The sequence below is a fragment of the Alligator mississippiensis genome, chromosome 12, assembly GCF_030867095.1.
Source record: "Alligator mississippiensis isolate rAllMis1 chromosome 12, rAllMis1, whole genome shotgun sequence".
In the NCBI taxonomy this organism is placed as follows: Eukaryota; Metazoa; Chordata; order Crocodylia; family Alligatoridae; genus Alligator; species Alligator mississippiensis.
This window is the reverse complement of record NC_081835.1, coordinates 58,000,645-58,015,900: the sequence shown is the minus strand read 5'-3', so window position 1 is coordinate 58,015,900 and position 15,256 is coordinate 58,000,645. Positions and strand designations below refer to the sequence as shown.

Sequence of the window (15,256 nt, the reverse complement as noted above, 5' to 3'; positions counted from 1 at the left end):
GAGAGCGCGTGTGCACATGCAGACAAAAATCTGATCTATAATCTCAAGTCACGTACCAGAGACTGAAAAAGTTACGCTGACCAGGAAGTCCTGGGTTTCCCTGTCAGTTGAATCAACAGTATATCTTCTCCTTTCCACAAGTTCAAGAATCCCCTAGTCATCAGGATCTACTAAGGAAATAAAACAGGGCAGAGTTCCACGTTGATTAGTGCCAAGCAATAGCACCACCCAAAGCTCATGCCTGCAGCTGTGACACTTCCTACTGTGGTGCAGATTTCACAAGTTAAAAGGAGAATCAGGACACTTCCTTGGAAGGCTTATCTGAATGCTGAACAGCTGCTGACTGACCACACCACTTTCTGGAGGCCTATGGTAGGTCACCTTCCCTCCGAGTCAGACTTCAATGTCTCTGACACATGGTAACCTAGGGGAGGGACAATGACCATCACTTGATTGAATTCACTATCCGGCATAGGGTGGGAAAGACAGTCAGTAGGGCAGAAGTGCTAGACTTCAGAAAGGCAAACTTCAGTGTGCTCAGGAGATTAGTTAGTGAGGCACTGAAGAACAGGAGAATTGGTGAGGTAGGAGTTCAGAAAGGGTGGTCGTTCCTAAAGGGAGCAATCCTAAGGGCGCAGGAGACAATCCCTTTGCGCAGGAAAGGGAGCAAAGGGGCCAAGAAACACCCTTGGCTGAACAGGGAAGTCCAAGAAAGACTAGGAGCAAAAAAAAGAGGCATATAGGCTGTGGAAGCAGTGGGTAGCTACCAAGACGGAGTGTACTTACTATGCCCACCCTTACAGGGAGGCAGTCAGAAAGGCCAAAGCAGAAATGGAGCCCAGGCTGGCAACAAAATTTAAAGACAACAAAAGGTCCCTCTTCAGGGTATATATGGGGACCAAAAAGAAGGTGCAGGGTAGCATAGGCCCCCTACAAGACAAACTAGGGCGATTAGTGACAGATAGTGGGGACAAAGCTGAGCTCTTCAATGAGTTTTTGACTCTGTATTCCTAAACTTGGATCAGGACAAATCTCCCCATTGGATCATAGACAGGCATAAAGGGAAAACCAGGCCGCCAACTGTTAGCACCGACTTAGTGAAGAGACACTTGGAGGGGCTGGATGATCTTCATCCAAGGGTGCCGAAGGAATTGGCCAGTGTCATAGCAGAGCCACTGGCACAGCTGTTTGAGCACTCAGGGTGCTCAGGTCAGGTCCCAGAGGACTGGAAAAAGGCCAATGTGGTCCCTATTTTCAAGAAGGGGAGGAAGGAATATCTGGGTAACTACAGACCAGTTAGTCTCACCTCTATCCTCAGGAAAACCTTTGGAAAAACTATTAAGGATCACATTTGTAGAGTCCAGCAGGGAAAGCGATGCTAAAGGGAAACTAGCACGGATTCATAGCAGGTAGATAGTGGCTGACTAACTTGTTTATGAGCAGGTCACAAAATGTTTAGATGCAGGAGTCAAGGTAGATGTCATCTACTTGGACTTTAAGAAGGCCTTCGATAAGGTGTCTCATTATATTCTTATAGATAAACTGAGCAGCTGTGACTTAGATGATTACACGGTCAGGTGGGTGGCAAATTCTCTTAGGGGTTGCACCCAGAGAGTGGTGGTGGATGGGTCGGTATCGACCTGGAAAGATGTGGGTGGGCAGTGGAGTCCCACAGGGCTCAGTCCTTGGACCGGTGCTATTCATGGTCTTCATCAGTGACTTGGATGAGGGCGTGGAAAGCACTCTGTCCAGATTTGCAGATGATACCAAATTGTGGGGTAAAGTTAACACACCAGAGGGTAGGGAATGAATCCAGATGGACCTGGACAGGTTGGTAAGGTGGGCAGAACAGAATAGGATGCAGTTCAATAAGGACAAATGCAAGATGCTGCATCTAGGGAGAAGGAATCACCAGCACACTTACAGCCTGGGGGAGGACCCTTTCAGTAGCACAGCAGCGGAAAGTCACTCTTGACTCCAAGATGAACGTGAGTTGTCGATGTGACTAAGTGATCAATAAAGCTAACCAAACTTTATCATGCATTAGCAGGTGCATCTCTTCAGCCTCCACAAGAGAAGGCTGAGGTGATTTCCTGGCCACTTACAAATTCGTCGGGGGGGACAGCAAGGAATAGGAGATGCTCTGTTTACCAGGGCACCCCTTGGAGTAACTAGGAACAATGGCCACAAACTGACAGAGAACAGATTTAGGTTAGACATCAGAAAGAACTTCTTTACAGCAAGGGTTGCCAAAATCTGGAATGGGCTTCCAAGGGAGGTAGTGCTGTCCCCTATCTTGGGGGTCTTTAAAAGGAGGCTGGGGTCATCTGACCTCAGCAGTCTTTCCCGGCCAGGGCAGGGGCTTGGACTCAATGATCCACTAAGGTCCGTTCTGACCCAAACGTCTATGAATTAATCTATGAATCTATGAAGTTAGGTTGAATGCATGCAGTGCTCTGGGCCCGGGCCTTTAGGCATACATTCCAGGTGAGAATGAGTTTACTGTAAGACATGAAGCACTGGCACAACTGTTGTACTGTGGTAGAACCCCCAAGCCCCCCCAAACATCCAACTAAACTCGGACAGAGGTCTCAGAGCCATCCTGCTCGGCCAGCGAACAGCTGACCTTCTCTTCCAGGAGCCATCAGCCAGCTTCTCTCTCCAAGACGAAAGGGACAAGAAAACACATTCTTCCAGGCAAAGGCATGCAAGTTTACACCACTATTTAGAAAAGTACAGTATGCCTGCTCCCCCTTCCACCCCAAAACACTACGGACTCTTGTAACATAAGGACAAAAAGTACAGATGTCCTCACCTCTGCTTCTTCAAGAAACTCCATACTGCTTTGTCTACTGGGAGGTAGTTCAAAAGGCTCTGAATAGAAGAACCAAGCACACATTACTCCTTGGATCAGCACACATTACTCCTTGGATATTACCTCTCATCCAATGCACCAAATGCCCCAATGGAAAATATGTAGGAAAGACCAAACAACAACTGTGCACCAGGATGAGCGCGCACGAGAAATCCATCGAAGACAAGAATACCCAACTACCTGTGGGGGCAAATTTCTCACAAGAAAACTACTCGCTCTCCAATCTCTCAGTCCTGATCCTCGAAGGGAATTTGCAAAATACCTGCCACAGATGAGCCTACAATCTTCACTTCATCAACCTACTGGATACAAAAAATCATGGCCTAAAAATAGACAGTGGACTTATGACACATTATAACCTGCCCGACATCTCACTTCCCACGTAAACCCTCCACCTTTTACCTGCTAGTCTCGTTCCCTTCCCCCCACCCTCCTGTCTCTCATCCTTTGACTACAGCCACTTTCATTTCCCCTTCCCCCACACCTGTCTCTCACCTGCTGACCACTCCAATTTACATTTGAACTGACTGGCTTTCTTGCACACGTACTGGTCGCTGGCTGCTTTACCACTCCATCCAGGAAGAGCACAGACCGTCTGCAGACACTTCCACAGCCTGACGAAGGGCGTTTGTGCCCGAACACTTGCTAAGAAGAATTCTTCCAACTATTTGAGTTGGTTTAATAAAAGATACCGGATTTACCCACAGAACCTTGTCTGCCCGTGTCCTTAGACCAACACGGCTACGACCAACACCCCTGTCTTCACTTCTCATACAAGTGTCTTTGTGTTTCTTCCTGTGCTGTCATACTCCACCTAGACATTGCAAAGCCATCTCCCTGTCCTCTTTGAAAACCTTCCTGATGTGACAGGCAGCTTAAGGGGCCCTTGCCTTCAGAGTGTCCTAGGTGGGGCTCTGCCTGAAAGCTTGAAGATTGTCCCAGCCAGGACAGCTTACCAGGAACTACCATCAGTTTTGTCCCAGTCGGGACCTCGTACTTGTAGTCCAGGATTATCCCCAGTGGGAGGATTCAAGATTCACTAATCAGTTTGGGAGCCCGGGAGAATCCCAGCCTGGGGATTGGCTGGTGGCTTCCCTAAACCCTGGTGTCCCGGCAGGGGAGCAGGGAGGCGCTGAGCAAGCCTGCAGCATGGTCCTACCCCGGTGCCCACTGAAGCCTTTGTGAGACCAGTGTAGCACCTGAGGGTCGAGCAGGAGAGAGCAGGCCCTAGCAGGAGCGCTCAGAGCTTGTGAGCCAGCTTCACAAAGCCCTTTGGGTGGGGACGTGGCTCCGGGGAGCCCCTAGAGAGCAGGACGCCGATTCCCCGCTGGGCTTGGAAACTTGGGGTGGGTAAGAACGTGACCACCCTCCATTTAAACCAAAGTAAACCCTGGTGGTGTGTGCACAAGGGTCAGCCCAATCCTGACTTGCTTCTCTGGCGGCGAGGGTGGGGAGGGCGAGCTGCCAGCGGGCAGAGCAGTCCCTGAGCTTCAGGGGGGCCGGTGCTTCCCTCCACGGCTGCGACAGCCCCTGCCAGGCAGCACCCAGCCTGGGCGGTCCTGGGGGCACCAGGGAAGCACCAGGCCCCGCGCGGCTCTAGCAGGCAGGCAGGTTCTGGGGAGAAAAGAACAAAAATCAGGCTTGCCGCTTTTTTTTTCCCTTCAGCGGGGCGTGCCTGCATGGGCTGCCGCCGGGCTGCCCACACAGCCCCTCCGCTGCTTGGGCCCGGGGCTTCCCTCTGCGCCTACTAAGGGAGCAAACTAAAACACCTCGGACATGTTTTATTTTGCTACGTCCCAAAGTCATTTAGTGCGCAACACGCCACTGACAGTGTAGCCCGCAGTGCCATTAAAGCAGTGCAAAAGGGCATTTAAGCTGCTTTAAAGACCAATTTTGTGGCGTGTAAAAAGGCTCAGCGTGCTCAATTGCATAAATAGCTGTGTGGGTTTGGAGAGGCCGTACTCAGGGAGAGAAGTGTGCACGAAGGTGCGGGGGGAGGAACGTGTTTTCAGGAGTCTGGAGTGAGAAGAGCCTCTGCAGACTGCAAGATGCCAGGGCCTGCGAGGGATAGCCCAGGACAGCTGGAGCCCTCAACATGCACCATGACAGGAGTGAGGCACTGCCCCGCCCTCCATTCTTCGGGCATAAATTGGGGTGAACAGTTATTAGATGTGAATAATTAATTAGGGGATTAATATAATGAGTATTTAGCATAGTTATAAGTTATTAGCTTTGTATCAGTCCACTTAATCGTCTCTTAAGCGTAGATATTCACTAACTGCTATTTTTGTATAAACTCACGCTGGTGGTATTATTGTAAATCGAGTATTTCCAACTTTTGATATAATATAATATTTGCTTGCATATTATAATTATTCCCTGTATAAAATTAAATTCTGTAACTAACTACTCCTAAGTCTGTAAGGCCTCTCAATTATAAAAGGTACCCCCCACCTCTCAAAGAGCCTCTGGCCACTCCGAGGTGAGCTCAGCAGGGGTAAAGCTACCTGGCACCCCAGGTCCCAAACATCTGGACACGGCCATGGGTCATGCACCACGTACCAATGATACCTACCAAAACCTTGACACCAGCAAGGAAGTTATTAGGCTTAAACCACTGCCCATCTTGCTGGCCAGGATCATCTCTTTGTCTGTTTCTCTGCATCCAGCTGTTGTCTTTTATCTTGGACTTAGGTTGTAAGTTAAGGAGCTGCCTTTTTGTTCTGTGTTTCTACAGTGCCTAGCTCTCTTGGGTGCTGGTCCATCTTGGGGTTAGTGAAAGCATTTAACTCTTTCTCCTTTTCTCTCTCCCTTTTCCTTCCTTCCTGTAGGCAAAAATGTCAAGGCCAGTTGGATCTCAGAAGCTGGAAGGACTGGACAAGAATATCTGGTAAGTCTGCCTGACTGGAGTTAGGAAACATGAAACAGCATACTCTGGAAGCCTGACATAAGATATAACCGGCACAAATGCAGGCCAAGGAGATAATGCTAGCTCCACCCCTTGCATGCCTGGCAGAAATTACCTGTTCTCTTTTATACAAAGAGACCTTAGTCAGAGGCTGTGCCTAGGCAGGCTTCCTGAACCCTTTAATTCTCTGTGGTTTGCTCTCTGCAGGGTGGAGTTTGTGAAACTGGCTGCCACTTACCCAACTCTGGACCTTGGCCAGGGCTTCCCTGACTTCTCTCCACCAGACTTCGTGAAGGAGGCATTTGTGAAGGCTGTCAGCGGAGAGAATGCCATGCTGCACCAGTACACCCGGGTCTTTGTGCGTGACAGCATTCTCCTTCTACAGCAGTTGCTGCTCTCCCCACTAGCCTTTGACTCAGACAGCTCCTAAAGACCTCAGTTGTCCAGAGGAAGTAGAATAGATGCCCTGGCTGGGCAAGTGGAGTTGGGGAGTCCCTGATTCTTCTTTGAGAGGGAGGGGAGACAAGAGGCTTCATGCTGAATGCTCTCTGTAAAAAAGAAAGCAGGGTAAAGTCCTCTAGACTTCAGCAGAAAGAATTGGGTTCAAACCCCTGCTGGATGTAGAGGACTAAGAACCTGGGCGTCTGGCTTTCTAGGCAAGTGTCCTAACCACTCACCTATCAGGGCTGTAGCAGAAGCATGTCTCTCCTTCTCTTCCATCTAATGTTCACTACTCACAGGTTTTGCTACTTACATGCCTTTATGCATCCACAGCGTTGAAGAGGCGAATCCAGTTAGAGTTGTACATCTCACACTCTCTCCCCCTACAGGGACACCCGGCTCTGGTGACCATCCTGGCCCGCTTTTTTGGGAAGCTCCTAGGTCAAGACATCGATCCTTTGACCAATGTAATGGTGACTGTTGGGGCATACGAGGCTCTGTTCTGTTGTTTCCAGGCTCTGGTCGATAGTGGAGATGAGGTAACAGAGGACTCTGGCTATACTACAACTGCCCTGGCATCTGCATTTAGTCCTGCTTCAGCACAGTGAAGTTGGGCATGAAAGGAGAGGCTTTTGTTTAGTGACACAGGCCATCCTGTGCAAGGGCTGGTCTGCTTGTTAAGGGCTCTCTGATTCCCGGAGCAGGGTGCTCAGAGCTAACCTTCTGTAGAGAAGGGGTTTTGCAAATCCCACTCCTCTTCAGCCATCCGCTGTTTTGGTTCCCAGTGAGAAAATGCATCGCCCAGTGGGCACCAGCCAACCTTCTCATTTCCAACAGTGCCAAAAGTTTTTTTCTGCCCATGTTAGTCATTTCTTCTTTCTAGTACCCAGCCACTTTGGGATTAAAGAGCTTAAGCTTAAACTAATGAATTTACATCTAGAAGTGACATCTCCTGCCCCCTGTATATCTCCCTGCATCCCATAGCAATGATAAGAGCGGGACTGTGAGATCCCTGACGCTGCCTCTTGTCCTTTGCAGGTGATTATCATTGAACCCTACTTTGACTGCTATGAGCCAATGGTGAAGATGGCTGGGGGGACTCCAGTGTTCATACCACTGCGACCAGTAAGTGGGCATCAAAGCAAGTCATCGATTTTAAGGAGTTTATTCATCTTAGTAACAGCATGTGTAGACCAACCCACCCTGTGGAATCAGGCAGTCCAGGGGCTGGTTACCTTTCAGTCCTCCTGAAGTGGGATACTTTTTTACAAACTTTGTAACAGGAAAATTCTAATTTCTTGTCTTTTCATCCTGATTCAGGTTGATTTTTTTCCCCCTAAAATTCAAACATGAGAGGTCAACTCTCTTTTCCAGCCAGTCCTAACTAGGAACAAGGCCTCCATTCCTGACACTCCCACTGAATCGCTATACTACCTGGGCTTGGACACTACAATACTTTGTGCCTCAATTTACCCATCTTTAAAATCAGGGCAAAGACATTGACTTATTTCAACAAGAGTGCAATTGGGTGGCTTAATTAATTCTGTTGGCAAAGTGCTTTGAGACACTCAAATAGAGATGTAGGAAATGAGCAATATATTGTTATAAAGACTCAGAGACACTCCTAGCCAGAGCACAGTGTAAGGTCGCCCCAATCTCCAGACATCATTTGTTTCTTAGAGCATAACTCCCTCTCTCTGACCTCTCCAGAAAACTCCAGCACCTGGAAAACTGATGTCCAGTGGAGATTGGCAGCTGGACCCAGCAGAGCTGGCTTCCAAGTTTACCAGACGAACCAAGGCCATTGTCCTGAACTCACCCAACAACCCCTTGGGGAAGGTAATGCTGCGGTGGTTGTGAGAGGGCTGAAAGTGCTGAACTGAAGAAACCAGTGCTGGTTGTCTCCCTAGAGCCTGCACTTGCATTGTGCCTCAGTCTTCTCCTGCCTGAAGCTCCTGAGAGGACTGGGTAGGCAGACAAGTCAGGGGTGGCCCTAAGACGGTCCGCTGAGGGTCCCATTTCACAGAAGTCATATCACTCACCTTTGAACAAAGAGTAAGAAGGGGGGAGAAAAGTTGCGCCCAAAGGGACGACCCAGTGTTAGCACACTGCACTTGTTGCTCTGGGGTGGGTTGGTTTAGAGCCTTATCTGTCATTTCCGACAGACAGAGAGCATCTTCCAAGCTCACAGTCAGCTCCCTAGGTCTAGCAATGAGCATCTCATCCCAGAGTCAAAAGGGGAATCCCTGTCTATGGAATCTGGATGAGAGGACATGCTGCGAGGGACAGCATGGTCCTTGTGGGCAGAGGGTGCTGCTGTAACTTGGAGGGGACAGTGTTACTCATGCTGGGAGAGATCGTCCTGTGAGGCAGTTCCTGGCAGCTCTCCTCCTGCTCCAAGGAGGGAGCAATGGGCCGACAGTCTGGAACTCACAGCCCTGCTTGAACTGAGCCTGGACACCCACTGTGGGATGTGGAGACTCCTAGGACAGGCACAGCAGAGGCTAAGGCATGCTGGGCCTGAAAATCCCCCTCCTGCCTGGCATAGGTGTTCAGCAAGAAGGAGATGGAGCTTATTGCAGACCTGTGTGTGAAACACGATGTCCTGTGCTTCAGTGATGAAGTGTATGAGTGGCTGGTCTATGATGGGAAGAAGCATATCCGGATTGGTAAGAGGAATGGCTTGAGGTACCTGGGCCTCTGCACACTCTTGATCTAAATCTCCTTCCTAGAAAAAGAGTACTGTGCTGCTGTGCTTGGGGATGGGATAATAGTGACCAATCAAATGTATTTCACTCGCTTCCCCCGACAGCATTTGGGAATGAACTCAGTATTTAAAGGAATCTAATAGAGCTCTGCCATGGTACCTCTTGCTCCCACTGCACTATTCCCTGAAAGTGCTTGGAGGCATTTGAATGAGAAGCCCTTTATAAATGTACAATGGCTGTACAAACTGCAGTGGCCCCAGGGGTCCCCTCGTGGCACTAATACACTAATTGAACCTGTGATGTAGTTCACTGGAAGATCTTCCAGCTGCTCTTCTCTTGTTCCGTTGGCAGCCAGCTTGCCAGGAATGTGGGACCGGACCATAACCATTGGAAGTGCTGGAAAAACCTTCAGTGCCACAGGATGGAAGGTAACAGACTGGAATGGGGGAAGGATTCCCTCACGGAAAACCTTTCTGCCTTTGCCCCCTGATTCACTTGATCCCTTGTAAGAGTCTGTGACTGAGGTTGAATGGAAATCAAATTTATGCTTCCTATTCCCCAAAACTGCTCTACCAGATGCTTTGTCCAGGCAGGTTGCATTGTAACATGGGGGATTCTGTCTCTGTGAGCGTGCCTTTAAAGCTGAGGGCTTGGAGGCCCCAGAGGATGCTTTAGAGACTGATCTGGTCTTGTCTGGGATAGAGGGGGAAGTGGCAGGAGGGAAAGTGAGCAGGTGTAGGATGCCTATAAATCAGAAATGCTCTCTCCTCTTTGTGGTAACAGGTTGGCTGGACGTTTGGGCCTGATCATCTTCTCAAACACCTCCGAACTGTCCACCAGAACTGTGTGTATCACTGCCCAACAGCAGCTCAGGTGAGGGGAATGCTTCTGGGGAGGCTCTTGTGTCCATAGTCCCTCTGCCAAGTTCCAGGCCCAGCATAGTTTTACCCACCCCTTGTCCCCTGTGAATCTGGGAAAGAGTGAAAACTCTCATTCTTGGGTCTTTAGCAAACTGCAAGAATGTCTCTGTTCCTGTCAGAGAATGCTCTGAGCGTACGCAAGGGTGTTTTCCACTGGCTTTGAGTTCCTCCCTCCCTGCAGGAAGCAGTGGCTCAAGGGTTTCAAAGAGAGTTTGAGCGCTATGGGAAGCCAGAGAGTTATTTTGTCCAGCTGCCTCAGGAGCTGCAGCAGAAGCGGGACCGGCTAGTTCAGAGCCTACTTGCCGTGGGCATGAAGCCCATCATCCCGGAGGGCACCTACTTCCTGATTGCAGACCTCTCTGACTTCAGTAAGTCTGGGGCTGTTGCACCTGCTCCTGTCCTTCCTACCGAAGGCTGAAGTTCACCACTGGGGCATTGGGTCCTGCAAAGTCTAGAAAAAAGCTTTAATATGCAGTAGCCTATTATATTGCTTATAAAAGTGGTGCATATATAACTGTGCTAACACACTAATGTGTGGTAGAATAAGCTACTGCACATTAAGTGTCACCTTAAAAGTATGCGCTTGCTCTACTGTGTATTAGTGCATTTACTTAGTGCCTCATACTGGAGGTATTAAATTTAATGTGCATGTAGATGCGCCCTGTGTTCCCCACTGTTCATTAGGAAGGGAAAGGAAAGGACGAAGCATGAATTTGGTATGTGAGTGAGTAAATGTAGTGCTTAGTGTAGTCCTGACTTAATAGCACTGTATTAAATTGAGCAGTGTGGACAGATGCTGTGTCATCTCCCCCAGCCATCTACAAACTCACATAACTGTAGCCTATGATCAGTTGTAGAAGAGGGGCTGTCCTGGTCTGGGGCTTCCTTTGAAACAAGACCAGCAAATGTGCTCTACTGCCCAGTAATAGAATGAAATGGCCACATGCATTTCCACCTGTGGCCTGAGGCAGTTTAAATTCAAGTCCTTAGAGAAGATGGATGCATGTTCTCGCCCTCAAGAGCATCTCAGTTCTCACTGGCATTTGGCCTGGTTTGGAAATCTATCTACGACTCGTTTGTGCCACCATTCTCCTTGCCCACATTGCCGTGCGTGTCTTGCAGAAGCTGAAGTGCCTGATCTCCCTGACTGTGAGGAACCCTACGATTCTCGGTTCATAAAGTGGATGATCAAGAATAAGGTACACACCTCTGTCCCTTCCCATGGTGCTTGTATTCTGAGTGGGTTTCGCCATTCTCTTTGCTCTACTTCAGTTCAACGCTTGTGTTGGCAGTGGTGCATTGACTTGAAACAGTTGGTCCTGCTGTTGTAGAGCTCTGGGACTGGCTACCGTTGCTCCACCTTTTCTAATTTGCAACCACTTCCCTGTCCTGGTGTCTACTAGAGTTCATCATTGCCCTCCCTTTCATTAGCCAGATGTTCATATACCCACTTTCTGCCCAGCTGCCTCAGAAGTCAGGGACTGCTACCCTCTCTGTGATGCCTTCTCCAGGTGACAACCTTGTTACATCCTTCTGCCAGCGCCATCCTCCCCCATGCTGATAGTCCCTGTGACAACAGAGGCTTTCAGTACTGAGTCCCCCAAGGACGTAAGAGAGATAGAGGAGGATTACATCAGGTTTGCCTGGCAACAGTTGGCTTCTATTGAGAAGTTTATCACTAATCTTGAGAAGAGCAAGCCACTAGAAGTGAGCCTTACCTGCAGTTTCTGTGAGCGCTGAACCTTGTGCAGATCTGTGGCTTCTGATGATCAGAGGTTATGTGAGATTCTGCAGAAGCTGAGAGGGGAGTAATGCAATGTTCTCATGTTCTCCTTCTCTGCTCCCTTTACAGGGCTTAGCTGCCATCCCCGTCTCTGCTTTCTACAGCACTGCACAGAAAAGGAATTTTGACCATTTAATTCGGTTCTGCTTTGTGAAGGTGAGGTGCCTGGGAGAGCCAGCCTCAGATAAGTGGGGTCAAGGTACTGACTGTTCCAGTGATGAGGTGAATGCCAGGCAGGGCCAGGCCAGGCTGCAGAGAGGTTCAAGAGTCCTGTCCTAGTTCCAGATGCCTGCATGCAAACCAAGCTGTGCCCTTGTGCTGAAGGCTGTCCCCACTGAGCCCAATTGTAAGAAAGACTCTTAGTCTTTCAGGCAAAGGCATCAGACATAACACTAATCACATCACCCCTTGTGTCCCATTGGCAGTAGAACGGGGGCTTCCTTAACTGTGCTAGCTGATGAACCAGCTTGGGCAGACCTTGGGCTTTTTTGATGCCAGGATAGATGCTTGATTCATGGGTTTACAACACAGAACAGGTAAGTGGAACCACTGGTTTAAGATCTGGCAGGATGGGCTCAGTTCTTCAGCTTTCAGAGGCAGATAAAGTGAGATCAGTGCAGCACACTTTCACCTGAGATCCTGATCTGTGTTCTGTATGCTTGCAGTGTCTGTCTACACACCATTTCCCCAAGGCTCCCAGACCCACAATTTTCAAACATGTTCCATCTGCCCAATCCCACTTTCTAAGCACCAAACCTGGAAATAAGTCTTTGGAGCTAAGCTAAGGATGATTCCTGCCACCGCTCTTGAGATCTTGGTCCTGGCTTGCTCGAGAGTGGTGATGGAGGTGTCCTCAGCACAACTTTGCATCCTCATTTGCAGGTTGGGCATATGTGGAGTGGGAGAAGATAAGGCAGTGGTTCTCAGCCATTTTAGACTCAAGGCACCCTTTGTTAGACTCAAAAGTCCCCTCGGAAAATGCCAGCTGTTAGCTTTAACTTGTTTTTTTGACTACAGAAAAACAATAGAGCAATTCTTCCGTTTCAAAGAATTCAGAAAGACCATGACAGGTCAGAATGTTTTTGACATCATGAATTCCTATTCAGGATCTCTGGTTTATCTTGTAAATCAAGGGAAGGTGCTTGCGTACCTAATAGTGCTAATATTGCATAGCACCCTCAAAAGGATCTCTCAGCAACCCCAGGTATTGCAACACCTTGGTTGAGAATCACTGGGATAGGAACTAGGGTGGCTTGAGAACAGTCCCCCTGGGAGCATCAAGGCTGCACTGTAGATATTCCCACAGTCACCAGAGACATCAGACTAAACTTAAAAAGCATAGAGCTTTGCTCCTGTGCATTTGGCCAAAATGTCCTCTCTTGCTGCTTTGAGATTGCTGGGCCTGTGCACAGAAGTGGCTGCCCTTCCTGATCCCATGTGTGTAGCATTTGTGGTCTTGTAGAATAGAAGTAGGGGTTTGAATAGCGCATTCTGTTATTTTACTATGCGGTGTGGATAATTGAGGGTTTGGGCACTGGAGCCTGCTGGTACTGACTGAGTGATGTTTGATTAGGAGGAAGCTACGCTGAAGGCAGCAGAAGACATACTGCAGCAATGGAAGCTGAAGAAAACTGGTCCATGATCCCACTAGACAGAGTACGGGGCTTTTTTTCATTTTGCCATGCTCCGCTGTGTCCTGCTCCTCTTATTGCAGCCAGCGTGGTTACAGACTCTTGCCTAGGGTCTTGATTTTAGCTATTTACTGCATCACTAGATTTCAGCCACTTCTCCTGTTTGCTCAGGCAAGATGGTTGTCAGCCCTTGGGCCTGGTTCAAAACTTTATGTCACTGTAAAGTGTTCCACTGCCCCCTAGGACTGGCAACCCTGTAGGTACACTGGAAATACTTTATAATTCCTATTTATAATCTATTTACCCTGGGATTCTTGCAGATAAAACAGATAGCACAAATAGCTGCCAGGTTATTGGTGAGGATCTTCTTTTCCCCACCTCTGAAGTCATCATGAGACAGGAGAGCTGGCTTAGACTTCTTGGGGGCACTTCCCCATGCTGTTGCACTTGCGTGGCGCAGGCAGTCTCAGCAGAACCTAGGTTTCCCAGATGGCACTGAATAATATTACTGCGAGGCTGACTGGCTGAGCTCAGACATCCTAGGTCACTGGAGTCCTTAAACCCAGCACTTTTCCCTCTGGTCCATTCTGTTCTACCATTTTGCATCTCTGAAGGAAATCACCGCGAACTGGACAACCAGGTGATCTAGAAAACTTGTTTTAGCAAGAAGTTTAATCTGAAACCCTGCCCATCTATCCTTCAAACTCCATCAACTGCACTTTATCAGCACCTAGCACAGCATTTCCCAAATAGCAGAACAAGTGCTTTGGACCTTCAAAAAATGCTCAACATCAGATGCAGAGGGAAGAAAGTAAGAGTGAAGGACCTGGCTTCCTTTTCTGTTGTCTAATAACATCTCCAGTGCTTTACAGAAATTCAGCTATGAGTTGCGTGGCTTTGAGGAGAGCAGCAGAGGGCTCTGGTTTCTGTACTTGTGTTTGTCATACACTCCCATTTGAGAAATGGATTATTTTTCACAGAGCGTGGACTAGATTTTGATCATTCACTTTGTTGTGACATCTTAATTTAAATATGGGGGGGGGGGCCTAAGGTGAAAGTAAACACATGTAAATCAGCATCTTAAACCATGATAGAGCTGTATGTAACTGTAATGAGAAGCATTTGTCCTACACATTTAAATGACTAAAATGGTCAAACAGAAGTAGGGGTTTGTCTACTAAATGCTTTTGGTGTTTGCTACAGTCCACCTTCAGCTGTAGCCAGCAGCAGGATTTTCCTGTGGGTGCAAATGGGCTATGGTTAACATCGCTGAGATATACACAAGGGGCCAAGGGTAGAGCTACGTAAATGAAACTAAGAGGGAAAATCATCTTGCAGACTTGAGCCAGTGGATGCAGAGCTGGTTTTGGTTATGGGGTCCAGACTAAAGAGTAAGTCCTGCGTTTCCCCACACCCCCCATACACAAGCGCACAGCGCAGTGGGTCACTCCTGAGACTCCTGCCTGCTTGGCCGTAAATCGTCTCTGGCTAAATGACAAAACAACATAAAGTACTTCTTACACCTCAGAGGGCACGTCTACACATTCACGAATGCGACTTAGCTGCGGCACATTTAGTTAGTACTTGCTTAATAAAGTACTAACTAAACTTGCAGTAACTAGAGGTACTGCACGGTAGCGCCGGCGCTTGGTTGTTTAGTGACGCTTAGCGCACATTAGCCCAACAACACTGCGCAGCGGCTGTTAGCACGGGTTGTAACCGCCACGCGACTGCGCGGTGTTGTTGGGCGAATGCGCAGGAAGTGTCTCGTGCTTCAAAAGATGGAGACTGTCATGAGTGGAAATGGGAGGTCTTTAGAAACATCCTGGGAAGGTTCAGGGGGAGCCTGCCTGGAGCAGGACCTTGGACCAGCTGCCCCTGAGGGGCCCCTTCCACTCCTCTTTTCCTATGTATTACCAAGAATGGTTGGTACTGCATTTAAAATATAGCTTCCTTGCTGTTCTCGTGCATCTCCCCCCCACCCCAAAGC

General features: G+C 48.7%; 1 protein-coding gene and 1 long non-coding RNA gene across 2 annotated transcripts; one reads left to right on the top strand and one right to left on the bottom strand.

Moving 5' to 3' along the window:
* The first annotated feature begins 3,982 nt into the window (after positions 1-3,982).
* Positions 3,983-14,428, top strand: KYAT1 (kynurenine aminotransferase 1). The gene is made up of 13 exons (XM_059715603.1): positions 3,983-4,221; positions 5,707-5,765; positions 5,991-6,141; positions 6,614-6,763; positions 7,263-7,349; positions 7,935-8,063; positions 8,773-8,893; positions 9,284-9,360; positions 9,716-9,805; positions 10,034-10,220; positions 10,975-11,051; positions 11,705-11,791; positions 13,209-14,428. The coding sequence occupies exons 2-13, from the start codon at positions 5,713-5,715 to the stop codon at positions 13,275-13,277; spliced, it is 1,278 nt and encodes a 425-aa protein (XP_059571586.1). The 5' UTR covers positions 3,983-4,221; positions 5,707-5,712; the 3' UTR covers positions 13,278-14,428.
* Positions 7,374-11,709, bottom strand: LOC132244477 (uncharacterized). Its single transcript, XR_009455921.1, has 2 exons — positions 11,571-11,709; positions 7,374-7,560 (listed from the first exon to the last, which is right to left on the bottom strand). It is a non-coding gene; the product is annotated as an uncharacterized LOC132244477 (long non-coding RNA).
* Positions 14,429-15,256: the final 828 nt, after the last annotated feature.

Excerpts from the sequence above, each read along its gene's own strand:
- KYAT1 (XM_059715603.1), top strand. The coding sequence starts at position 5,713 with ATGTCAAGGCCAGTTGGATCTCAGAAGCTGGAAGGACTGGACAAGAAT. Across the intron at positions 5,766-5,990 it reads GGACTGGACAAGAATATCTG|GGTGGAGTTTGTGAAACTGG; the intron begins GTAAGTCTGCCT and ends TGCTCTCTGCAG. Across the intron at positions 11,052-11,704 it reads AGTGGATGATCAAGAATAAG|GGCTTAGCTGCCATCCCCGT; the intron begins GTACACACCTCT and ends CTCCCTTTACAG.